Source organism: Natator depressus, chromosome 2, assembly GCF_965152275.1.
Source record: "Natator depressus isolate rNatDep1 chromosome 2, rNatDep2.hap1, whole genome shotgun sequence".
Lineage (NCBI taxonomy): Eukaryota > Metazoa > Chordata > Testudines > Cheloniidae > Natator > Natator depressus.
In genome coordinates, this window is record NC_134235.1 from 11811558 (window position 1) to 11837351 (window position 25794).

A 25794-nucleotide genomic window follows, 5' to 3' on the forward strand; every position below is an offset into this window, starting at 1 on the left:
GCGCCAGGGTCTCCCTCTTGCTGCAGAAGGGGAATGTGTCGGGGAAGGTGGTGAACCACACCAAGTACATGCCCATGCTCTCAATTCTGTGAAGGAGCCACCAACTAATATCCCAGGTGGGCCATGGGACTAGGGTGGAATACAGACTGGCCCACCGGGGTTCCTCGCCCACCACGGGTGGTAGGAGGTCCCACCACTTGGTGTCAGAGCAGGACACAAGCATGAGGAAATGAAGGGTGTGGAGCACAAGCGCATAGAACTGTTTTCTGGGCACAGTCCGTAGGCGAACCAGCTTTCATGTCGTGCAGCCTGTTTCGGTGGTGTGTAGGGGCTGGCTGAGGAGGATCACCGGGCAGGGGCCCGATGGCAAGGTCCAGAGGGCCAGGGGTGACGGGTGGGTGGGGAGCAGCCTCCCAAAGGACCCGCTCAAAGAAAGTGAGAGAGGCAGGTGCTAAGGCTGCCCTCACTATATGCCAGGGGATGTGAGGGGTGGAGAACCCCATGTGCCAGTAGAGCACCGGGGATCCACCCAGTGTGTCTATTCATAGTCCAGGAGGTCTCTGATCCTGGTGGTACTAGCCAGGACCAACCTCTGCTGCACTGAGGGAGACTCCACCACCCACACACCAAGATGGAGGTTGTGTAGCAGGGGCTCCACGAGGAGGTCCCCCGCCTCAGCCACCGCTGCAGACCTGGTCTCTGAGACTAGCTTCCCGGCCTTGGTAAAAAACCGGCAGCTCGGAACGGTCTCACAGGAGACTCCTCAGATGGAGGTAGAAGAGCTGCCAGTCGTATCGGAGCCCTCAGAGCTGGCAGAGGAAGGTGTGCACCAGCTCACTCCATGCCAGACTACCAGCACCATAGAGGAGTCTCTGCAGGGCTTGGAGGTGGAAGTCATGGACCTGACTGCAGAGACAGAGCAGGACCTGCCCAGCCTCCTCCAGGGGGAGGTTCGGGACTCCCACAGAGACCCAGTGCAGCCCTGGACAGAAGAACGCCAACATTTTCTTCTGGAGGCAGGTCAGGGTACCCAGGGGCAGGCTCAGAATGTGGAGCCAGTGCCAGAGCATGGACAGGACCAGCTGGTTAAGCACCAGTTCCCTCCCGCACAGGGAAAGGCACTGGAGCAGTCCTGTCCACTCCTCAGCCACCCTGATCTCCAGATCATGCTAATTCTCCAGTGAGGAGGGATCAGTGGCAAAATGTTAGACACCCAGATAGAGTAGCTGGCCCGTTCTCCCCCGGATGGGCTGGAGCGCAGGAGGAAGGGAGCTCTCCTGCCACCTGTCCCCGACTACCAGGACAGAGCTCTTGACTCAGTTGACCCAGGTGGAGGAGGCCGCTGAATAAATGGCTTGGTAGGCCTCCACCCACAGTAGGTCACCCAGGTCCTGGACCACGATACAGATCTCTTCTAGTTCATTGTTCTCAGGATTACAGGTTGTCTGTACTGGGAAAGGGGAGTGACATAAACCAAGATGTATAAAATTGCATTTCCTTTAGAATCAAATACCACCTGAAATAACGGTTTTAAACAGTAGCGTTCTTTTTCTCCAAAGGGTGTCCCTGGAGACGCTGGCCAGCCCGGAAAGGATGGACAAAAGGGTGAAAAGGTACAGCAGTCCTTTCCTGTCTGTCAGATAGATGTGTATCTGGACTTTCAGCGCTCTGAACTGTGACCAAGATTAATAGATTTTAAAGCCAGACAGGATGATTAGCTCATCTAGTGTGTAACACAGGCCATAGAATTGCATTTGGTTCTCCCTGTGTAAACTACCTAGCAGTACTAAGAGGACAGGAGCTCTTGAAGTGAAAAGGCCACCTTAGCTTTTCTGTTAGATACAGTGATGTCATTGGCTTGAAAACACATCTGCCTGGTGATTGTGCCATGATTGTGGGGGATTCTATTCTGTTTGTTTCTCTCTTGGTAAGTATGTTTAAATCTGTAAATCCCCAGCTGTAAGCAAAACCTTCTGGCACAGGTTAGGCAAGCTGAGGCTTCTGCTTTCATACCAAGCTCTTTTAATTGTATAGCTCCCTTATCCTCCCAGCCCACCCTCACCTCCATTTGTCTGTCTCATCTGACTGTTATGTCCTGCCTGACACCTGGACTGTAAACTCTCTGGGGCAGGGACTGTCTCCTTTATCACTTGCCTGTACCAAGCCTAACACAATGGAGCCCTGATCCTGGATTGAGGCTCCATAACAGAAATAATTAAAAGTAACATCGACCTTAACTGCACACAATAGAAGGATAACAATGCAAAATATAGACAAGTCCCACTATATCAACCCCTCCCACCAAATCACCATCCATGTTCCCAGTGTTCACCAGATGCCTCGATCTACTTAAAACCCAAATGTTCCCTGAATTAAATGTGCCTTCTAGTATGTTTCCAAAGTTAGCAGGGTGGAGTCACGATGGAATAGCGAAGAAAAAGGTGTTCTAGAATTAAGAACCCCTCACTGATGGAAGAGGGAGGAAAGGGTGTTCTAGAATTGAAGACCCCTCACAAGGAACACCCTGCCACCCTTCCTTTCTCCCCACCTGTTAAAGCAGAGGGCTAGTAACTCAAGCTCTTCTGCTGAGTGTAACGGCATCAATATTACACAGATTGGAGGAGTCTTTAACATAGCCAAGCCCCAAACCATTTAGGGCTAAAGTTTTCTTTCAAAGGAGAGCATTTGAGATAAAGGCCAAGATACATCATCACATTCCTATAGTATAATAAAACAGGGCTTCTTATGACCCTGAGGAAGGTTCTGCCTGTAAAATTAAAGACAAAAGCCCTGCACATTTTTATCCTCATGGGATATCTGGTCCAGAAATGGACCTTAGCTCTCAGTTCAGATGCATCATCATAATATCTTCTACAGGGTGACCCAGGAAAGGAAGGAAAACCAGGTCTACCTGGGCCCTCGGGTGAGGCTGGCCCTGCTGGAACACCTGGCTTACCAGGGAAGGGTAAAGACGGAGAACGGGTAAGTCCTCTTGCCACACTGTGCACCCAACTAGAATCAGCAGAAGCAGTGTATGAAATATAACTGCATAATATTGCAGTGCAGCATTATATTATTATCCACTGGCAGCAGGCCACCATTTGAGTGGATGCGGTTGCCAACATCATCACCTACAGCAAGCTTGCTTCCTTCCAACGCTGCGCCATCATGTATTCTGTCCATATCTGCCCACGCGCCAACCTCACGGGGGGGGCAGTCTCTCTCTCTCTTTCTCTCTCTTTCTCTCTCTCTGGCCTAATTACTATTTCAGTAGCTATACACAGGGGAACAGCTTCAACAGGAGAGATTGAGTGAGCCCCACAACTGAATACCCCATAGCTCGGTGGTTAGAGCACTCTCCTGAGAGGTGAGTTCAAGTCCTGTCTCCCTCTCCAGCAGAAGAGGGTATTGAAGCCGGGTCTCCCATATTCCAGGTGAGTGCTCTAACCGTTAGGCCAGAAGTTATAAGGTGGGCTCCTCTACCACTTGCCATTTTCAGTGTAGTGAGGCAGGCACCTAGCTCAGTCCCACAAGATACACCTTTGGTGCCGAAGCCACCTGACTCCTAATGGTGGATTGCCATTTGTGGATCACTAAGCAGAGATGGACACATCCCTGAAGCCTGGATATAGGTACCTATCTCTGAGAGTGGGGCGGAGCTTAGTACACACCCCTCTGTTTGGAATCTCCCATTAGGCAGCTCCCCACCTAGTGTGCTGGCTTTTGTGGATCGCATTCTTAGGTGTCTATCTTTCCCCATTCATTGTATGTGGAGCCTAGGCTCCTAACTCAGGCTTTGTGGATCAGGCTTTGTTCCTGTGATTTTCTAGATGCCTAAAAGTTAGACACTCAGTGTTGCAACTGCTAAGTTCCTTCATGGATCCCACCCACCCACAGCCACTAGAAATACTAGTTTGATGTAAAAATCATTTTTTGTTTATTTTGCAAAGGTCAAGCTTCTGCTTGGCAAGGATTGACTATTTTTCTCTTTTGGTTATGGCTCTTTAGGGTGAAAGAGGCCTCCCAGGCTTACCAGGACCCTTCGGACACAAGGTAAGCATTTACCTCTGTCCCATTGAGGACTACTACTCAAAAACCAGGACAAGTTTGCACATTGTCACTGGAGCTGGTGGAAAATGTAATTGAAAATATGGTCTATTTTTCACTGGAAAATATTTTTGATGAGACATTTACTAAAAATCTTTTCCTGATTTTTAATGGAAAAAGTTTGCAACAGAAACTTTATTTATTTTCTGTGTAATGCCTCTCTGGTTGTATACATGCAAATATTAGGATATGAAATAACTTGTTCACTTTCCACACACATCATTTTATACCTCTCTATATAAACCTATAACTAAGATTATGGGCCAAATCCTGCCATGCTTACTGAGACAAAACTCACACTAACTTCCCTGGCAACCTGAAATCCATACAATCAGAGAGTCATTGCACTTACAGGGTGAGCTGAACTTTAGATCCCTTTGCAGTACCTCGGGTGTACCCCTCAGATGACAGGTATTGTTTCCTTCACCACCTCTCTGCTGTTCAGCTGCTCTTGGGGTGGATCCCTGGGTTACAGCTCCTACCCACTCCCTGCCGTTTCCCAACTATGTTTACACAATGGGCCCAGCTGTATTCGGCACCTGCAGGAAACTTCCCTCTGGCAGCCTGTGAATAGAGGCTGATTAAAGTGACTGAAAACAGCTTCGGAATGAACATTATTTATTCACCCAAAGGTAAATGGTAAGCAGAGAAAAGAGTTAAGACAACAGAAGTTTGTCTACATCTGGTCTTGCCTAAACGTTATCCTTTCAAGTTCCACTTAGCCCAGGTACTTCGGTCTCTGGGTGGGAGAGACAGACTACCTTGCATTCTTCGTTTGTCTCAGTGTCTGTCTGTGAGCATCTTACCAGAGTAGCAGCTGCTGGCAACTCCCACTTCCCCTCTCCCTCAAGAAAAAAGTTGTAAACTGTTTATGCTCCTTTTGATCTCTAGGCTCTGTCTTTGGCAAAGCAGTTGTGTCATTTAGGCTGGCATCTGGGAAGACCATCTCCCCAGTTAATGACCCAACCATTGTCCCCTTGAAGTTGTTTACCCAGAACTCTCTTATCTCTGCTCACTGTTTTTTATGTCTTGCTCTTCCTATTAGCCCTTTTTAATTCTACAGCTTTGTGGTCACACAGAATGCAAATAATATCAAGCTGAAGTACATATGATCATAAAAATAATACAGATGTCTCCCCCATTCTCCACAGACATTTTCAAAGAGGTGGACATGGGAAGAGAACAAAATCTATTGTCCCTGAAACAAACTGCAGTTATGTAGCCAAATTAGCATTTTGTGGTTTTCACCTGTTGCACTGTTTTTGAAAATATGGTCTTGAGACTAAATATTAAATTTCAGAATTACCACACCACCTTTACTAAACACATCCAGTTTTGCTGCAGGTCTACAAGAAATTAACAATATTCTTCTGGGATGAGCTGGGTCATGTTTAGAGCCTAGGACAGATTCTTCAGAGGTTCTCTATTTGGGTTGATCAAGTCATGATCAAGAGCTAAGGAGGAAACAGGATCTTCCTTGAATAATGAAATAGATTTAAGAATAGGAAACTATTTTTAAGCAGGAATATAGCTGCATAAAGAATTGATTCAGCCATGTCTTATATTTCTGGATAAATCTACCTATCTCTGCCTCATGCTGATTCTGTTCTGCTACATTCTTCACTGACATGGCTAAATTATATTTTCTTTTCCTTTTTTTTTCTTTTACAGTTCAGAATGCACAAGCAGTAATGCAAAGAGAACTATTATTACAAAAAAAGAGAGAAAGAAACATATTAAAACCACCAAATGAAACCTATTATTCGATGTAAAATAAAGATGTTAGGAAACTTACTGTGCAGGGAAAAACGGCACGCATCTTTTTTGCGGCAAAGCTGTGTTCTTGAACAAAATACCTCTGGCATGAGGCTATAGTTCCCATCTGCAGTGAAGTCTGTTATAACGTCTTCCTCACTGCAACATGTAAAACTGAGCGATGTGATTGCATAGCAAGCACCAGAGCAGGATATTTTCTGCTTCTTTCTTAACCCTCCTTTCCCAATCAATGTTCATTAAAACATTGTCAAACAACTGTCCAGACTTTTTCCAGTATATATTATTGATAATTTAATTTTTAACAATGAGGTCTTTTAGATTGTGGAATAGTCTCTTAAAGGATAGGGTTGAATGTCTATCCCTGAGTCATCTAAAACTGCACTGGAAAAAGCACTTAACAATATACCATAGGGAACAGCCCTGCAGCGATAATGGAATGGACAAGTTTAATCTTTGACTCAGTAGTTCTTTTCCAACTCTAACATCTATGATCTTCTGCATAAATACCCTATAGTTACCTGTATGTGCAATCTACTATAGGAAAGTAGGTGGTTGCTCACAAGTATGATGTTTTCCTGTGCCTCACAGAATACATGTTATCCTACAGGCAACTGGAGTTCCTCAGTATAAAACCACTCAAAAGCAGCAGTATTGTACACCCTATTGTCCCAACAAAGATGTGAGGTTCTCATCTGGTCTCTGTCTATCAAGTCAACCGAGTTAGCAAAAGAAGGATCTTGATGGAAATTGGTTGCTGTATGCTAGCTGACCCACATACTGGGGAAACCAAAATAATTATGGGCCCTGTGCTCCCACTCTGTTGTGTGGTGTGGCATGGAGCTGAATCATGCATATGCTCAGAAAACTGGGCTGACAACTTTGTAAAGAGGAAAAGTAGTTTCAGGATATGACAAGTTGTCAGTGGATTTTTCCCAGTATAATGAATCAATGACTGTTCCATGTCCCTATGCTATCATAGATTGAGACAGCTCCCATGCAACGTATTAATAATTACTGTGGAGGTTCCATGTAGGATGTGCAGGAAATATTGGTGATATTTTCTGAGCTGTAAATTAGTGTTAGACATTGGTCACCTTTCTCAAACATATAGAATCTTGCTGGCCCCTAACCCTTTCATCTCTTGCTGTTTCAGGGAGATAGGGGAGTTCCTGGTCTTCTTGGCCAGCCAGGAGACAGAGGTGCACCAGGGGTTGGAGTAGCTGGACCTCCTGTAAGTACTAAGCAGACCTCACTCACTTGTGACAAGACCAGGACACGCCCACTGCCAGCTGCTAGGATGAGCATTGAGCTGTGGGGTGAACGCCCTTACTGTTCTCGAAGTGGTTAATATCAGTTTCTGCTGCTCCTGAAATTATCTGTGTGGTTTTGAAACATTGGCGCTGCGTGACACCAGAGCTCTGTCATTACACACTGAACACAGTGTCTTTTGGGATGTGTGCATTTCTGTTGCACAACATGTCTCGCTAACTATTTAGCTACCGTACAGATTATCATTTAACACTAATAGACCACAAGTGAAATTTCCACTTGGAGAGTGACGCCCTTCTGACCTCATATTTCCCCAGCTCGCATGTTGAGTCCGGATAAGATACAAAAACCAAAAACATTTTTTTCAATAAATACCATTATTTTCCTTCTTTATTAAGTTTTAGAAAATTGAAGCAAATGATTAAGCATTCTGATTAGCGAGTCTATGCTGTTGTCAGACATCTTAATAAACAGAAAGATACAAAAGTATTTTAAAACCCAATTTTCAAGAGATCCACATTCCTTTTAAAACTTCTTGTTTGTAGTATTTTGACTATTTAAGTGTATACAATACTTTTCAATTGAGATTTATTTGAATCATGTGCAATTATGCCCCTTTGTGCCCACAGCTCTGTCTGCTGCCTTCACCTTTGGAATTTTCTCCCATTTGATAGACTACAAAGTACATCTTTTGGACTATGCTCTAGACAATTTGTTGTTGTTTTTTTTTTATGGCACTGGGGTCTGATCCTGCCAGGTAGTGAGTGTGTCTGATCCCTGATAATATCAATGAGATCTGAGGACACTCCTCATCTTTCAGATGCTGCTCAGAATCTTGCAAATTCAGGCCCCAGGTGTGTAAGTGTGTAAACAGACTTCATTCTTGGTCACACCCATTAGAAGGTAGCAAACATCCTAAAATCCTTTGTAACCATCTGTGCATCCCCACATACTGTGTCTTAGGGTAGTAGTCCCCACTCCAGTCAATACTTGCCAACGATACCCCGAAGTGGTATCTAGATTTTGCACTTTCTCCTTATACCTGGAACAGGAAATAACTCTGCTATGGTAAACTATATTGCTGTGTAGTAACTGATGATAAATGCTGACTCATGATAAATGCTGACTGTATAGTTTGCATTTCCCATGCTGGGGACTTCTTGTTTTAGAGAAGATTAGGCAAAAGGTCAATCATGTAATACCCAGTCTCACTCGTAAAAACATAATGAGATCTGCAGCATGGCCTCTGCTTTACCCAAAGGGCACATGCTATTCAGGATGTGCCAGGATTTTAGCTAGTATTTTGGTGAGGCTTAGTGATTTGCTGCTGCTCCGGCACGTATGAAATCCTGTTGCCTTGATTTCTAAATGACAGCTTGTTTTTCCTTTGGTAAGCTGAAAGCCTCTCAGGCATGAGTGCTCGTACTTTAAATCTGATTATGATTACACCAGGCTAATAATTTCAATTGCATGAATGAGAATTTTAAAATTAATTTATCAATTAAGAAAATGCATTAGCTTTTGTGAAGCCTGGTGTGCCATTACTGTTTGTTATTTATTAGTTACTGGTAGGGCACAATACAAATCATGATTTCACAGAGAGCATGGAAATCATGAAAATGCCCCCAAACCATGATCCTTTAAATATTTTTTTTAAAGGATGCCAGCAACAAAGTCTTTAATACACAACATTACTTTAGCTAGTCAATATCAAGGATGCAGTGAATTTTACAAGTAAATGTCCTCAGTTTCAAGGACAGAATGAATATTCCTTGTATAATTCATTTCATCTTTCAAATTGACTAAATTTACTTATAAAATTCATTCCTTGCAAACTCCATGCAGTTGTAATACTTTTGCCATCATGAATTTGTCGTGAATTCCTCCCCACCCTGCAAAAAACTATGATTTACACAGGGCCCCAGTTACTGGGCTCAAACCAGGGGTACCTGGATGAAATTCTATGGCCTATGTTTTGCAGGACACCAGACTAGATGATCTAATGGTCCCTTCTGGCCTCAATAGCTGTTAATATGAATGACGAGACTAAGAGTATCAGAATCTGGCCCAATTGTGTACATCATTCACCTTACTTCAGGGCATTGTTTTTTCCTAAGTCAGAAGGAGTTATGCTACTTGCTCACAACAAAGACAACAAGTATGATATTGCCATCGACCAGTCTGTTATCATGGACATGCATATAGATATGGAACATGCTTCCGTGTTGGCCTGTTGCTCGCAGTGATGATGTGAGGCTAGTTCCAGAACTGCCGTGACTTTTATTTCCCTTTCTGCTTCCAGAAAAAAAATGCTGACTTTTCATCTCTCTCTCTCTTTCTCAGGGGATTGGGTTTTTTTAATCATAAATATCATGGTGGTAGATTCCTCTCTGCTATCGCTCCATTAATTCTGATCTCAGCTACACTGGTAGCTTGTCAGTCTGGAGTATTGATGTTGCTGGAGTTGAGATTTGCACCGGTGTAAGAGATCGGAGTCTGGCCTGTTGCGTCTGTGCATCCTACCCGAGCTGCCAGGAAGAGAGGGAGACAGCGCTGCATGGGAGAAATGGGGGTGAACTCTCGCTCATGATGATATTTCCTCATGGAAGTTTCCTTAGTTGTTTCTATGTGCTTGATGTTGGTTACTGTAAGGGGACTTCTCTCTCTCCCTCTCCATGGGTACTAGGGGGTTGCAGTTTGGTGGATTAAACAGCTCGTGAATCTGCATCCTTGCAGCCTGAAATGAGCAGCTGCTGTGAACCCACTGGGCTCTGTGCCTCAGGCTCATTTATACTTTTATATACCCTGGGGTTACTCGCTGCCTGGAAGACTGTTGGACACAGCACTCGGTGTGTTCTTGTTTTCTTTAAACTCCTCTTCCTTCATTTACTTTCTTTGTTGCTAGCTTCATCTGTTTCAGGGTGACCTCCTGCCAAGCTGATTCTGTTCCTTTTCCTGACCGCTCCTCCTATGCTTTCCATTAAGTCTAAACTCCTGTTGCTCTCTAATCACTCACATAGGATGTTAAATTCAGGCTCTGCTGGCCTTTTCATCTATGTGTTGTTGCTGTTTGTTTGCAGGGCCCTGTGGGACCAGCAGGAGACAAAGGACCATCGGTACAGTATGTCTTGCTAACTACACCCAGCTTTTACAGAGGGGCACCGCCATGTAGTCAAATGTCGCATTGTTTATTGATGATTTTGTTAAGGCGTGTTTATATTTTCCATTTGCCTGATAATGATGGAAAGATACAGCTAAATGATTTAGGCCAGCGTTTCCCAGACTGGGGTCTGTGAGGGTACTCCAGGGGGTCCACGGGCCCCGCTGATCAACTCCTCCCCCTCCCTCTCTCCCTCCCTCAACATCTCTGCCGCCCTCCCAGCACCTCCAGCACACTGGGGAACAGCTGCTCAGAGGTGTGCAGGAGGCGCTGGGAGGGAGGGGTAGGAGCAGGGACAGGGCATGCTCGGGGAGGGGGCGGAATCATGTCCCGGGTCGCCAACCCTGCTGATCAACTCCTCCCCCTCCCTCCCAGTGCCTCCTGCACCACGGAGAACAGCTGGGAGGAGCGGGGATGGGCCATGCCCAGGGGAGGGGCTGGGAAGAGGAGGGGCAGGGGTGGATTGAGGGTGGAAAGAGGTGGGGCAGGGGTGGGGCCTTGGGGGAAGGAGGGAAGTGGGGGCACGGCCTGGGGCTGAGTGGGGGGCAGGGGGAGCACTGAACATTTTAAAATCAAAATGGGGGTCCTCGGGTTGCTAAAGTTTGAGAACTGCAGATTTAGGCCACGATCCAGCAAAGCACTTAAGCACCTGCTTAACTTTGGGACTACCCACATGCTTTAAGTTAAGCATGTGTGTAAGTGCTTTGCTGGACTTTTGGCAGAAAATAACAATATTAATAAAATTCTATCTTAAACTGACTTCTGCTGACACAGGTGTAAATGTAGCAAGTGGAGTTAATCCTGATTCATAGTGATACAGGGAGATCAGAATCTTGCCCCTTGTGCTCATCATTTAGTGCAGGGGACAGGGAGACAGGACGTCTGGGTTCTGTTTTCCTCTCTGCAGCATGGCCTTGGGCGAGTCAGTTACCCTCCTCCTAACCGTGCACACCCGTGAAAGTGCTATAACGCCAACCACACCATGGGGCTTAAGTTGTGAGGCTTAATTTATGGATAGCTGCAAAGTTCCTTGAGTTCCTTCAGTGGAAGATACTGTATTAGCACCAAGTGTGATTAAGTTTTTCTGGGAAGTCAGTTCGGGTGTTGCTAGTTAAATGAGTTCTGGAAGCTGATGGGCTGGGAGTTCCATTTCTGCAGCAGACAGGAATCTGGCCACTGCTAAATAGGTGGAGGGGGTACAAACATGCTGCCAACATTGCTGATCAGGTTTATTTCTTCTCATTTTACCAGGGCCCTCGAGGTTTACCAGGTGTTCCAGGCCCACAGGGGCCAACTGGGCAGGATGTAAGTAAAGAAAGCGAGAGTTTAAGTGTTTATTGTCATTAAAAAGGCTACCCACAGTCAATATATCACCTTAAAAAAAAACCTGTCTTTATCAGTCCAGGAGCTGGTTCTTTAGGGTGGGCCAATGAGATCATTAATAGTGATGGAACAAAATTAACCAAAGAAAAATTTAGGTCAAACATCTGGTAGAATGACCTAAAAGACCTATTAGACTGAGGAATAATGGGAAGTGGGGGAAGAGCCTGTTAGAATGACACTGGAGAAGGCATACTGTTGGGGGAAAATCCTGCACCGGCCAGGGAAGCCTCAAGATAGCAAGTCACTTTCTTGGGTTTATGATTTCTCTGATTCTCTGACACTTTAATGAAAACAGGAATCTTGGGCCAAGGGTCCCTGATGGCTTTTTGTTGCACTGCCCTGCAAAAGAGATGACGTTTTACCTCTTCCAGTGTGAGTCACAGAAAGGATGCTCTGCGGGGTGAGAAACAGAGGGAGGTCTTCACATGTCTGCTGGGGGAAGCTGATCCCTGCCCTTGGCTCGTGGACACTTGCTGTGTCACAAACACTGTTCCGGGGAAGGAGGAGGAAGCTCTTTGCTGATCAGCAAGTGCTGAGCTCTAGGAACCAGTCCTTGGTGGTAGGGGGAAAGGGGCACTGGATATGCTTAAAGGGGGTGACACTGCATCATCACTGGCTGACATAATATTGGGACATGAAGAGCTGGCACCCTCATGTAACTCTCCTTCTCTACACGGTGTAGGGTGACCAGACGTCCCAATATTATCGGGACAGTCCCAATTTTAAGACATTTGTCCCGCGTCCTGACTACACATTGGTCAGGACACCCTTTGTCCCGATAGTGGGGACTGCTCACCATGAGTTACTGCGCGCACCAAAGTCCTGGGGCTGGCAGCGCTTCCTGGGGCAGCTCCCAGTGCCCACCCACCAGCAGGAGCCTGCAGTGCGGGTGGCCTCTAGGCACAGAGGTGGAGGGGGTCTCCGCGTGCTGCACCGGCTCCCTACTGCCCAATCAGAGCTGCGGGGGCGGGGCTTGCAGGCACCGGTAGCGGGCAGAGAGCCCTCGGCCCCCCCACCCCACCCTACCCAACCCAACCCTGCGAGCCACAGGGACCTGCCAGATGCTTCCCGGGAGCCACCCCAGGTAAGCACCGCCGGGACTCCCCACCTCGCCCCCCCCCCCGCAGGTCCCTCTGGCTCTTAGGGTTGGGGCAGGGAGGCAAGGGGCTCTGTGCGCGTTGCCGGCACTTGCAAGCCCCATGGCTCCGGCAGTTCCCATTGGCGCTTTTCCCAGCCAATGGGAGTCATGGAGCTCACGCTCGTGGCGGGTGCAGCACGTGGAGCGTCTGGAGACCCCCCTCACCGCTCTGACCCTAGGAGCCAGAGACCTCCCAGCAGGGCTGGTGAGCGCAGCCAGGAAAGGGGGCAGGGTGTGGTGGAGTGAGTGTCGGGGTGGGGGGTGGTGGGCTGTGAGGGTGTGGAGGGCGCTGGGCAGTGGGGGAGGTTTGTGTGTTTGGGGGTGCTAGGCAGTGGGGGACTGTTGGGGGGTGCTGGGTAGTGGGGGAGATCTGTGTGTGTCAGGGCACTGGGCAGTGGGGGTCTGTGTGGGGCATTGTTTAGTTGTGGTGGTGGGGCTGTGGGGAAGGACACTGGGAGGGAGGGAGGGAGGGAGGAGAAATCAGTGTGTATTGGGAAACTAGCGAGTGGGGGGTTCTGTGTGGGGTGTTGGGCAGCTGTGGTGGGGCTGTGGGCGGGGGGACGCTGGGCAGGGGTGGTGGTGTGCACAGCAGTGTGCATTTGTGGAGGAAATGTGGGGGAGGGGCGGGGGGGCTCTGGGCACAGTGGGTTCAGGGGGTGCAGAGCATAGTGGATCCGGGAGGTGCTGGGCAGGCGAGCTGTGTGGCGCAGCATGGGCCCACCCCCGTCAGGAAGGGGCACGCTGGTAGCATGCCGGGCGGACCAGTGTACCCCATTGCCCCTGGCCGGCCCCGCCCTTACCGCTGCTCGCCTCCTCAACTGAAGGCGGGGGGAGGGGGTGCACGGGTGGGTCCCGGCAGTGCTTACCTCGGGGCGGCTCCTGGGAAGAGGCCGGCAGGTCCCCAAGGTGAGTGTCAGCTGGGCTGAGTCCAGCAGAGTGTGTGCAGACTGGTCCACCTAGCCCATGGCAGAGCCAAGGAAAGAGGCACCTGCCTCTGCACATGCTGATTCCCCCCAGGGCAGGCCAGGGCTGCGCACTGCTAAGCTGCTGCCCAGCTCACTTACCCACCTTGGCAAGCAGGGATTGCACCTGGCGGCGGACATCTGCTCGATGTGCAGTCGGGACACCAGTTGTCCCGATATTCAGGTGACATTTTAAATTTGGGAGTGAAATAGAAAATTAGTCGATTGGGAATGTCCCATTAAACCCGACTGTGACCTGTTATCTACAGGCAATTATGGTTTTTCAGGTTGTTTTCAGGTGTAACGCTGAAGCTGGGACTGTGGGCCTCCCCTCTGTGACTGCAGCTGGGGCTGGAGCCAGAGCTAGAACTGGGGCCCTTCGCTCCCCTGCCCTGTAACTGGGTTTGACTTTGCAACCAGGATCCTGAGCCCCTGTCCGGTGGCTTCAGCCTGGGGCTGGAGCTGGAGCCCTGTGCCCCTGGCCTCGTGGCTTCTGCTGGAGCTGGGGCCAGGAGTCCTTGAGTCCTTGCCCCGTGGCTTGTGGTTTGGGCTGCAGCAGGGGCCGTACACCCCTCATGCAGCTTCCTAGTGCTGTGCACCCCCTCTCGTGGCTCCGGTTGGGGCTGTGCACCTGTGGCTCCCCCCCGCTCGCTCACCCAATATGTCCTGATATTTCACTCTTGCGATCTGGTCACCCTAACATGGTGTTGTGACATTGTAGGACCCCACATCAATCCCAGGATCTCTAGACCCATAAACATATATGCCATGGCTTCAGAAAATTGAAGGGCTGATGTAACAATCATTGGGTGTAGCTCCATTGAAGTTCCCTAGTAGGCCCAAAGAGACATCCTGTGACTCTGAATGGATCTCTTCTCTCTTCCTCCTGGGGATTTGGAGAGGAACATCTCATTTTCTTCCTGCACACTTGGGTTTCTCTAGGTGTGGTCCCGCTCTCCTCACCCCACCATGGGGAAGAGGGGATGAATTCTCTCCTACTTTCCCTTACTTCTGGGGGACCCAGAGATTCTCTCAGCGCTGGTACTCTCCTGTGGAGTGCGCCTAGCTCTCTGGGAGCACTGACCACCCCTGCAGCCATCACCCTGCTCCCTCTGAGAAAGAGAAAGCTAGCCTTGGCTAAAGGAGGGAAGTAAAGTTAACTGAAAGGTAAAGCACCTTAGTCTTCCAGGAGTATCTACAGTCTTTTAATCGCAGGATTTTTGCCTGTCTCAAGGAAGCAAAGTGTAAGAAGCAACGTGCCGTCTTGCCAGCATTTCCCGAGTTCCCCAAAGAATAATTATAAGACAAGTTTCTCCTTCACACACGTCTCAGTCAATGAAGTTGCAGTTCCTTGGGAACCGCAGCTGTTCCCCACTGAAATTCATTACCACGGTTTCATATTCATAAGCCTGAGCAAGACAAGAGGCCTCAGAAGGGCCCTTCTTTGGACGCCAGTGTTAATGCAGACACAGGAAAAGAGCAACTGAAATTTCTTCTGATTTCTTCCACCCCAGCTGAGGCCAGATGTCTCTCGCGGGGTGATCGCCGATACAGTCTGATGTCACTCCAGAACATACACAGTAGTGGAGACCAGGAGTGTGCAATGGAAAAGGACAGGACCTTTCCACAGGACTCAGTGGTGCCTCACAGAGCAGCCCTGACAGAACTGGGGATGGCAGGAAGCGCTGCAAGGCACCCAGAGCGAGCTTGCCCACGGGGCCACGCTCTAGGAGAGTGCTGTGTGCCTTCCCCTCTGCAGCCCACCAGCTCTGCTGACGGATGGTGAGGGAGCAGGCCCCTCCATGCCCTGCCTCTCCTCAGAGAACTTGCTTTCCATGCTCAAGTTGGAAAATGTCAATCTCAGATCTGTGCTTGCTGTGAGAACAGTCATGTTGCCAGATTTCACACAGCCAAATGTCCCGGGTCTGCAATTGCCTGAAATGAACCAGCCTACATTTCTGAGGAACACTTCTCCACACAAATGTAGGCCTGACTGATAAGTAAGGGGGGCAGTGGCAGGCACCCCAAGGGTGAGGATCTCAAATGCTGCCAGATTCTGGCCCTTCTGGAGGCACTTCCTACATATCCCTTTCCATGTGATAGAACTTCTTCCTTTCCCTTCCAGGCCCAGACCTCAGGTATTTGATATATTAGTGGTGCCTTGCCAATTGCCCATCTCAATCTATCTCTATCACACACCCGTCTCTGAAAACTCGTATCAAACTGCTCCAACAAACGATGACTCAACGGTGCTGCAACCAACTGCCAGGGCCCAATCTTGCAGTTTCGGATGCAGGATCGGGGGCCTTAGTTTTAAATGTTCCAGTTGGGCTCAGTCTTGAGTGCTTCATTCATCTCTCCTTGAAACTGCTGCAGCTCGACCAAGTATTACCTGTGCCTTAAGTGACCATGAAAACATGATGACCCAGATTTGCCCAGGGGGTAACTCAAGTGGAATTAAGAGTGACACCAAAGTATGGTAGGATGGGTAGTGAGAGCGAGTGAGTCACAGGTGGAGGTGGATGGAGAGAGGTAGATTCTAAATGTTACCAACATTGAGATACATTAGTAGTTCTTGTAGAAGTGTGTGTGATTGTCCCAACACTGGCAGGGTTGTGTGACAGTATGCACAAATGAGCAGTGTCCTGGGATGGCGTGAGTATGTGTGTCTGAGGACTGGGAATAGAATAAAGGCCCTATTGTGTTAATCTCATAGATTTTTCTTTCCCTTGTCCATAGGGTTTACCTGGAAACCCTGGGGACAGAGGACCTCCTGGAAAGCCAGTAGGTCATTTCACTTTTAGATTAAATGCCAAACAATTCTGCTCGTCTCCCTTTTATATCAGTACCTCCATATACCCCATCCTTCACAGTGACAGTTAAATGTTGCTTGCTTACTGTTCTAATTGGAAGAACAGCTACAAGAACTAAGAGCGAAGAGTGATTATGGTAGCAGCGTCTGTGGTAGGTTTGGCTCAATGTAAAAATAATTGAATATGTTATATGTAAATGAAAGCAAAAGCTCATTACAACATTCTCTTAGTATTTGCATATAAAAACTAATGCCAGAATCTGTATCTTCTACACATGCACTGCCCAGTCCCTCTCTATATTCTGGAATAAACGTAGAGTGCCATTGACAAAGACATATTTGACTCAATGAGCACCAGAGAGTGCAAAGAAAATCAGTACCGTACAACAGGGAATTTTCATGCAAATTTACCTTCAGTGTCTCATTTTATAAAACTACTTTTTAAATTTGTATTAAACAACAGATTTCTCTTTCCACAGGGTGCCTCCTCCCTGCTTTCTCCTGAGGACATAAATCTCTTAGTCAAGGTACAGGCTGAAATTGCTTTTGTAATGAGATTGTTTTTTGCTTTTAACTTGATGACTGATGCTACGTTATAGAGATGTGTCTGAACTGTCAGTGCCAGATGTGCATCTGAATATTCTAAACAGCCAGATTTGCAAGCAGTTTGCAGTTCATAGTCACACTGTCAGCTGGTGCCACTGCGGACATGTTAGAGCCCAAAGGGGGCATGGCCAGAGTTAGATACACTCCAGTAATCTCCACCAGTGTAATGGCCTACAAAGGGCCCTTATAAGCTGGTGTAAGTTAGAGCAGCCCCGAGGTTGCTGCTCTAACTTTTAGTGGGGCCTGAACTGGCCCTCTGAAGTGCTGGCATCAAATATTTTCAAGCATAATTCCCTAAAGATAGGCTTTAAACGCCATTGAAAGCATCTAAATCAGGGGGAGGGATAGCTCACTGGTTTGAGCATTGGCCTGCTAAACCCAGGATTGTGAGTTGAGGGGGCCATTTAGGGATCAGGGGCAAAAATTGGGGATTGGTCCTGCTTTGAGCAGGGGGTTGAACTAGATGACCTCCTGAGGTCCCTTCCAACCCTGCTATTCTATGAAATAAAGGGGCCCAATTTTTAAAAATGCTGAGCACTTATTTCTCCTGCTTAAGTCAGTTTGAGCTGTAGGTGCTCAGTGCCTTTTGAAAATCAGTCCACGTTTGCATGAGGTATCTAACTGGGGATGTAGGTGCCTACCATTAAGCGCCCACATTTGAAAATGTTGGTTTGTAGGTTGGCTTTTGCTGTCCATGAAGATGATTTCATGGGAAGTGATTCAGTATTTGACACTGAGCAGCTGCTAAATCTTTGCTGATGACCATGGGCACAGTAGAGAGATTTTTAAGCAGTCTAGGGACATGGCAAGAAATCTTTACCTATTGATTAAGAGGCACTGAAAAATGAACTGCTAACTGGCCTCCTTCTTAGAGCTGAAAAGAGCAGCCCTCTCAAGTTACTACCTTGAGATGAAACCTTGTATTCACACAGCATCTCTTCTCAAAAGATCCCAAATATCTTTACACAGAGTGCACTGTATGAAGATGTTTTGTATTACGGTAACCCCTGGAGACCCCAGCTGAGCTCAGAGCCCCATTGTTCTAGGGGCCATACACACACAAAGTAGGAAGCAGACCCTGGTCTAAAGTGCCTATATTCTAAGTCAGACAGACACCCAAGCAATAGCAGGGAAAAGAGAGTCAAAGTGCATTGCCCAAGGTCATACAACAGATCCCTGGCACAGCTGGGGATAGAACCTAGCCCTCCTGGCCTATCCACTGGACTGCACTGCCTCTCTGTATACTGGGCTCACTTCACCCACCACTGAAACAAGGCCGACCCTCAGGCAGAAATGCTAGGAATTCTGTATGCTTGCTGGGTGTTTTCTGAAATAAAGAATAATGTAGTGAGCTGACGCTTCAAAGGACAGTTGAGGGAGACAGAGCGTAATTCCCCATGATGAATTTGGCCAGGGCACTGTAGCACACATCTGCTTTTGCAACAAATGCCAAGAGATCTTTCATGACCACAAGTGGGCAGCGCTTCACTTCTCTGTTATTCCACAGTGCCTGCCACCACTCTGCTGAACATAGGCTCAGTACTGACTATCCTGCTTTCTCTAGGGGTGGGAAGACTATAGCATGAACTCTCCCCCAAAATTAAGGACCATCAAAAACCTCACCACATTCCGCTAAAAGTGCAAGGCACCTTTCTTTAACCTGCCTTCTCTAACATAAACACATAGCAACAGCTTTATATGTTAAAAACTCCACACTGCATGAGAGAGCAAACAACATGTGACGGATGTGTAGTCATATCACTCAATGCACTACTGGAAGGCGCTCAGATACTATGGTGACCAGCGTGGTATAAGAACCTATAGAGAACAGAATAGGAGCCGCCCCCAACTCCCTGCAGCTCCTGGGTTTTCCCTGGACAGCTGCCCTCCAAGCACTGACCCAGCCAAGCTTTGGAGGCTGGATAAGACACTGTTTGGAATCTGTAAGTTAAGAAGAAACAATAGTTTGTGTGTGTTCCTGCTTCTCGTTTCTCCTCTCTCTCTCCCCATCAGAATAGGCCTTTCCCCCCATTCTGTGAGCCTGGCTTTGATACTGAGTTATGGACTACTCAGGTGGCCACAACAGTTCTGTGGCCTACCCCTGATTTGAGTGGAGCACAGACCGAGTGGGTACGCCCATAGCACCGCCTTGCTAAAGTCACGCCGAGCGACTGTGGGACTGGAAGGGAGCCTCAGTCTCATCCCTAATGCTCTTCTCAGTGTTACCTTGTCTCTTTTAGGATGTGTGTAATGACTGCCCACCTGGCCCCCCGGGGCTCCCTGGAGTGCCAGGCTTCAAGGGGGATAGAGGTGCCCAAGGACCTCCGGGTAGAGATGGCCTGAATGGGAAAATGGTAAGAGAACTGCAATAAGGTTCGTGCTTCAGGATCACTTTGATAACTGTTTTTAGCCTTATTTTAATATGCCTGTATTTATAGTCACAGTAAGAGCAATGCACTACGTGCGTCATAGACAGGTCTGAAGCCCAGCTCCTGTTACAGCCCCTTTACCCTGCTCTGGTAGCCTGAAGGAGCTTAGGAGGAGGAGGGGACAGATGGAAGGGTGATGGGGCCGGGGGAGTGGATGGAGAACTCCACCCTCCAACAATTTAGGAATCTGCTTTATGTTGGGGCTTGCTCCTGCCCTGAGAGCAGCCTAGAATACAGGAGCCAGCCCTCCCTCTTGCCCTGCACCTCCTATACATCCAACGGGAGAGCCTGCTAAAACCAGAGAGGATGTTTCAGCCGGGCGCCTGCAGACAAAGATCCCTAATATGTAGGGATCTAAATGGGGGAGGAACAATCGTTGGACTCCACTCTAAATCCACACATGCCATGTCCAATACCCCATCAGTACCCGCATCTCTAACTATCCCTGTGCCCTGATTCTCAGGTCCTTCTCCCGTCCTCCCTCCAAGGCCTACATAGCTCCCTCTCCCTCTCCATCAGTTTGTGTATTATACATAAATTGGCATAGAAGTCAGCGGAGTTACTGGTGCAACTGATAGTCGGGCCCCAAGCGTCCATTGTGCTTCTGCATATCTCATGTCATTTCAGATCTTCCGTTTACAGAGTGCCTCTCACCCCAAAGCACTTAAAACATGTGGGAGTCACTTCTCCCGGCCATTGAAGGGCTGCTGTATTGGAGAGGAACACAGGAACAGTGTAAGACAGGACGTGAGAGATGCTATATCCAGCTTTAGCTGGGGAGGCAGAATGTGTTTCCCTCCAATTCAGCCGAGAAACCACTTATTTTTGTAGAAAGCGGCCTGGGTTGTTTAATTGACACAAGCAGCCATGGCTGTGGTTGTCTATTTTAGCCAAAACAAAGCACTTCTGGCAGCCCAGAGCCCCGTGGCACTGTGCTGGGGCATTGGTTCTGTACAGATTCAGAGGATAGCGTCCCATTGACTGAATCCCTGTACCACTCTCTGCATCCCCACCAGTGTGCGTACGTACTACATTTGCTACGTGAGTATGAGTATGTCTCCCTCTAGTGGCTGGCCTGTCTTTTGAATAAGAGCCAGCTTTTGAATAAGAAGACCTTTTGGTGTTCATGGGTCCCTCTGTTGCCGTATATATGTAATAAGGAGCTTGTCACACAGGCTCAGAGCATCCAGGAAAGCTGGACTGAGTCCTAACTGTGTTAGGCTGCAGAATTGAAAGTTTATCCTTGCAACTACTGGTTCTGCACATGATGGGTGGCTGATCACTTACTGTGTTTTTCTGATTTTGTAAGTAATTAGTGTGATTGAGTGCTCTTTCCTCTTTATTGTAGGGCGATCCTGGACCCCAGGGTCTCCCAGGCCCTCCAGGGGTGGATGGTCCAAAGGTCAGTAATTCTCCTCAATTAACATCACCTGGATTGACTCCATTCTTATGTAGAGCAAAGGCTGAATCAGAATGCAGAGGGGGAGAACTTATGTGGCACTTGAGTGGGAGACAGGCCCTGTGCTACCTTTCTGAATTTCATCCCTGAATCACACAGCTTCCCCATGGACAGCCCAGCAGTGTAACATAGTATCTAGAACCCCCCGTCTCTCTGTTTGCAAAGACCAGTTAGGTTTTGATTCTCCACACAGAATTTGGTCTCAATGGGAGCGTTGTGCAGGCAAAGACTGCAGGATGGGTGCCTTACTATCAATTTGGATCCGCTCACCTGAGGAAGGAGGGAGAGCCCAGCCCTGGAAATCCTGCACCTTCCTTTCTGCTTGAAAAATTCCTTGCTTGAATGGTTTTGATGTAATGAATGGTTTGGTATGCTGGGGGCTACACTGACAATGCACTGAACTGTCAGTCTCCTTTAAATGGCCACAGTCCAGTCCGTAGCACCCAGTATTACTTGGAAACATGTTGGAAGAAGGGCTGATCCTTTTCGCTATTTACCACGTCTCAACCTCATATTCAAGGGTCATTGACAAACACCGAGCAATGCCTGAAGGATTCTAGTAATTTAACATTTAGCGCTCTGGCCTTGTGTAACCTCCATGATCAGTTTGCTCAGAAAGTCAGTGCTTAGTTACGGTTGGAACATTTACAATGGCCTAACGTGAAACAAACCAAAACAAATCAATGGCAATAGAGATAAGGAGTTTCCCCCTAGACTTACCTGCCTTCCAGCACTTGGTTCCAGTCTCAAGCAGTGTCTGCTATTTTAATTTCTTTTTATTTGCAGTTATTACAATGAACAAGGAGTTATACTGATTCAGAAAACTGATTTTACTTCTTGCCATGAAAAGTACATAAAGGGCAATAAAGGACCAAAAGCAAAAGTGCAGGCGGTTAAGATGGGAGAACATTCTGAGAGAAAACTCAGAAAACCGCTAGTAACCCAAATAGATGTATGTGTTATAGGTAATTGCTGTGAACACTCAGCAGTCTGAGAAATAACCATTCTCTGCTGTTCAGTCATGCAGCGGGAGGGAAGACTGGAGTGGGAAGACTCAGCATATGACTATAATGGTATAAGATTTGAATTGTCCGTATGAACATGAACAACCTTAAATCTAATAGGTGGTCAATATCCCAGTTTGCATTCAGTTCATATATGCACATACCCACAGTCTGCAGGTGCTCAAATAAAATAACAGACAGAGTGTAACGCCATAAGATAGCCAGCTGGTCTGTTGGGACTCCTTCCAAAATGCACGGTAGGGCTTCCCCAGGATTTAAAGTCCAGAGTGTGCTGCTCTTCTGAAAGCCCAGCATGGTACACTCTGGGGTAGAAACACCAAGAACTCCCCAGAGTATAGATCAGTGGAACTGCAGGTCCTTTCTCAGTCAGTCCCTTCCTGCTCCTCTCAATGGCATACATCCAGACATATTTTAAACAGCAGACTGGTTTCCCCCACTTGCCTAACTGTTGTTATATATGAACAATGCTGTGTGTTGAGGACACTGTAAATTCTACACCCAGCAATTTAGTCGTAAGCTGGGACGTTGGTAAAGTCATATTTTGGGCTCCCCAACCTGAGTAGTTTCCATACAATGTTTTGTTAAATTTTTCTGGGGTGTGGGCAAATAAATGTGGGTTAGGTGGACCGTGAGACCCCAATTCAACAAAGCACTTAAGCAAGTGCTTATCTTTAAGCGCATATGTAAGTCCCATTGGAGTCAATGAGACTTAAATGCATGCTTAAAGTTAAGCATACGCTAAAGTGCTTTGCTGAAGTGGAGCCTACAGCTGGGAATGTCATAAACCTTAGTGGCTCTCAATGGCTTTGTTTGTTATCAGGGCACTAAAGGAGACCGTGGGACATCTGGGGATACTGGACCAAAAGGAGGACAGGTAAAAGAGTGTGCTTCCCAAGTCATGCAACTGGAATATGCATATAGGATATAACCGTGACTCCCTCCCTGGCGACATCTACCCTGGCCTCACTGGGGAGAGAGGCGAAGATCCTCAGCATCCCTAACTCCCAGAGGGGCGGGGGTAAGAGACTTGGGCTGGGACCGTCCTCATCAGGATGCCCTCCATTTAAAACCCCTCCTCCCTTCCACCATCATCATTTTCTGTGGAGTGTCTGTAGGCCGCCATGTGGCCTTTATTCCCACCACCATCACCACCACCTCTGGTATCTCCAGGAGGCGTCCAGTTGGCTGCTTCGCCCCTTGTTGGTTTTTAAGGGCTGAGCATTTGGCCTCCTTCCCTGGCTAGTGCACAGGTGAGACATGGGGGGTGGGCAGTCTTTTCAGAATTGGGATGCGGAAGGCTCCACCATGTCCTGCTGCTAGACTGTTGCAGTTCTCTCTCATCTGGCACCTGAAAAACCCCAGGCTGTTCATGCTATGAGGGAGTCCCTAGCTACCCAAACTGCTTATCCAAAGAGGTAAGCAACAGGTAAGCAGTTAAGGAGAGGCCGCTGTCTTGTCTGAAGGAGAAACTTGGGGATTTTCCAAAGGAACAGGGATCCCGCAGGAACAGAGGGGAATTACACAAATGGTGGTCAAAATCAAGCCCAGGTTTGCCATAGGTTTCATGAACCTTACACTGAAAGCGGGCCAGGTTTTTGGTCCAGTAACGAAGCCCCAAAATCTGGTAAGTTTCAAGTTACAAACATTTTGCCCAGCTCTCATTTTGCACACCCTTCTGCCTTGGCCTTTCGGTCTTCCTCTTCCGGCCCCTTTATGCATAGAACAGCAGATGCCTTAGGGAAAGTACATCCGCAACATAACTGTGCTTCTTTCTCGACTGACTGCTAACACTGCGAGAATTGCTCAGTGAATATTTCCCTCGCATACAAAATATGCAACTCATGCCAAGCCTGCTATTACGTTTCTTGATGAGTTATTCAGTCTCCAAAGCCTATGTATATTAAAGACCTTACATACAGCGTAAAAGTGCGTGCTTTGCAAGCCTAGGCTTCAGTTTGTAATCCCAGGATAGCTTATTTCCTGAGGACCAGCCCTTCTGTGTGTTCACTCGTTTCACTGTTATATCACAGCTTCCTTATGACTGCCATTTATTGGCCTAATATCTGGGGGAGGTAACTGAAGAGTGAAGAATGATTTAGTTGGGGTTTAGGTCCTGCTTTGAGCAGGAGGTCGAACTAGATGACCTCCTGAGGTCCCTTCCAGCCCTGATTGTCTATCATTCTAAGAAGGGATTGAGACTAATCTAATAGTTGTCTTGTGATTCTGCAGGGTCACCCTGGAATGCCTGGCTTCTCGGGACCTCCTGGAAACCCAGGCCCCGCTGTAAGTTTTCCTCCTCCTTTCCCCCCTCCGCCCCATATTGAGAAGTGGATCATCATGCTGCATGTGTGTGTGTCTCACTAATAAGTGTAGCTGCAGACTACATATGCCACAGACTACATATGCCACCTCCACCCATGTCTGTGCCATGTCTTTTAAGTTTCCCAGTGGGTTCGTAATAGACCCTGGAGCATCAAAGAGACCCACACTCCTGACACTTGCTACTTAACGCATCTTGCAGCCATTGCTTTGCCTCACGTGTGTAAATTTATGCTCAACTTCGGTTGCTTCCTTTATAGAAAAGGCAATGGGCATGGCATTTTTTTCACTGAGCCCACATGGTAAAAAATATGAGTGCTTCCCATGTAGTAGATGAGGCTGCCAGTTGGCTTTAGAAATAGCAAAGGTCAAAAGGGAAAACGTTTGGCTCGTTGACGCGTTAAATGCCACACAAGGATCTTAGACAAGGGTTTCTCAAGTTTTCTCATGTTGTGGACTTCTTCAGATAGGATTGTTCCCCCAGCTATCGCCCGTCGCCCTTTCCGGTTCCCCATTCTCCACATTAGCAATGGTGCTTCTTTACATCACAAAAGCATATTAGGATGGTGTTAAAGAGACATGGCTAAAATCGCTTTGCTTGAGTGCATTGTGTGCGGCCACTTACGTCTCTCAAGAGCTCTCTCTTTTCCCTGATTGTAGGACTCTGACAAACCTCCCATGAAGCCACCCCGGCTTAACCTGGCCAGGTCCCTTTGCAGTTTGAACCTAGCCCTCCTAACTGTTTGCAACCCCCCTCTAATCCCCGTGTCAGCAGCAATCTGACCATGGCAGAATTTATATTGCACCATTGCTTTGCCATTGTGACATCAGCACCACCAGAAAGGGCTCGGTGGGTCACCAGCATTCCAATGAGCACGGTTTGAGCAGCACTGCACTCGAGGACTTGGACTGTGAATAGGTGCTTTCCGGCCCAGAATCATAGAACTGTTGGGTTCGGATGGTAGCTGGAGTGGGTGCAATCAATCCTGTCAATAGGCAAACATTCATTTGCTTGCCTATTGACAGGATTGATTTACAACCTCTAAACCAGGCTATCTAGTCTCTTTGCTTATTCAAGTTATGATTAGGGCCCTACCAATTTCGTGGCCGAGAAAAACATGTCACAGACCGTGAAATAACCCCTGCCCCGTGAAATCTGATGTCCTCTTGTTCCTAGGAGCACCCCAGCAAAGGGGGCTCCTAGCTCTGGCTGGGCTGGGGACGGACAGGACTTGTCCGTCTCCTGCACAGCTGCTCTGGGGGAGGGGTGAGACCAGACCCACCTCCGGGTGCCTCCCGCTGCCACAGCACGCTCTGGGACTGGGCAGCAGCCCCAGAGGTTCCTGCAG

The 25794-nt window shown here is 47.9% G+C and overlaps 1 protein-coding gene across 1 annotated transcript in view; it reads left to right on the forward strand.

The window, feature by feature from the left end:
* The window catches only part of LOC141982077 (uncharacterized), a 77613-nt gene that overhangs the window by 27471 nt on the left and 24348 nt on the right, over window positions 1-25794 (forward strand). The window contains exons 11-22 of the mRNA XM_074943809.1: window positions 1560-1613; window positions 2878-2982; window positions 4009-4053; window positions 7037-7114; window positions 10233-10268; window positions 11564-11617; window positions 16535-16579; window positions 17087-17134; window positions 19454-19567; window positions 20991-21044; window positions 22947-23000; window positions 24356-24409. Of these exons, the coding sequence (XP_074799910.1) occupies window positions 1560-1613; window positions 2878-2982; window positions 4009-4053; window positions 7037-7114; window positions 10233-10268; window positions 11564-11617; window positions 16535-16579; window positions 17087-17134; window positions 19454-19567; window positions 20991-21044; window positions 22947-23000; window positions 24356-24409 (741 nt within the window). The remainder of the gene's footprint in view (window positions 1-1559; window positions 1614-2877; window positions 2983-4008; window positions 4054-7036; window positions 7115-10232; window positions 10269-11563; window positions 11618-16534; window positions 16580-17086; window positions 17135-19453; window positions 19568-20990; window positions 21045-22946; window positions 23001-24355; window positions 24410-25794) is intronic.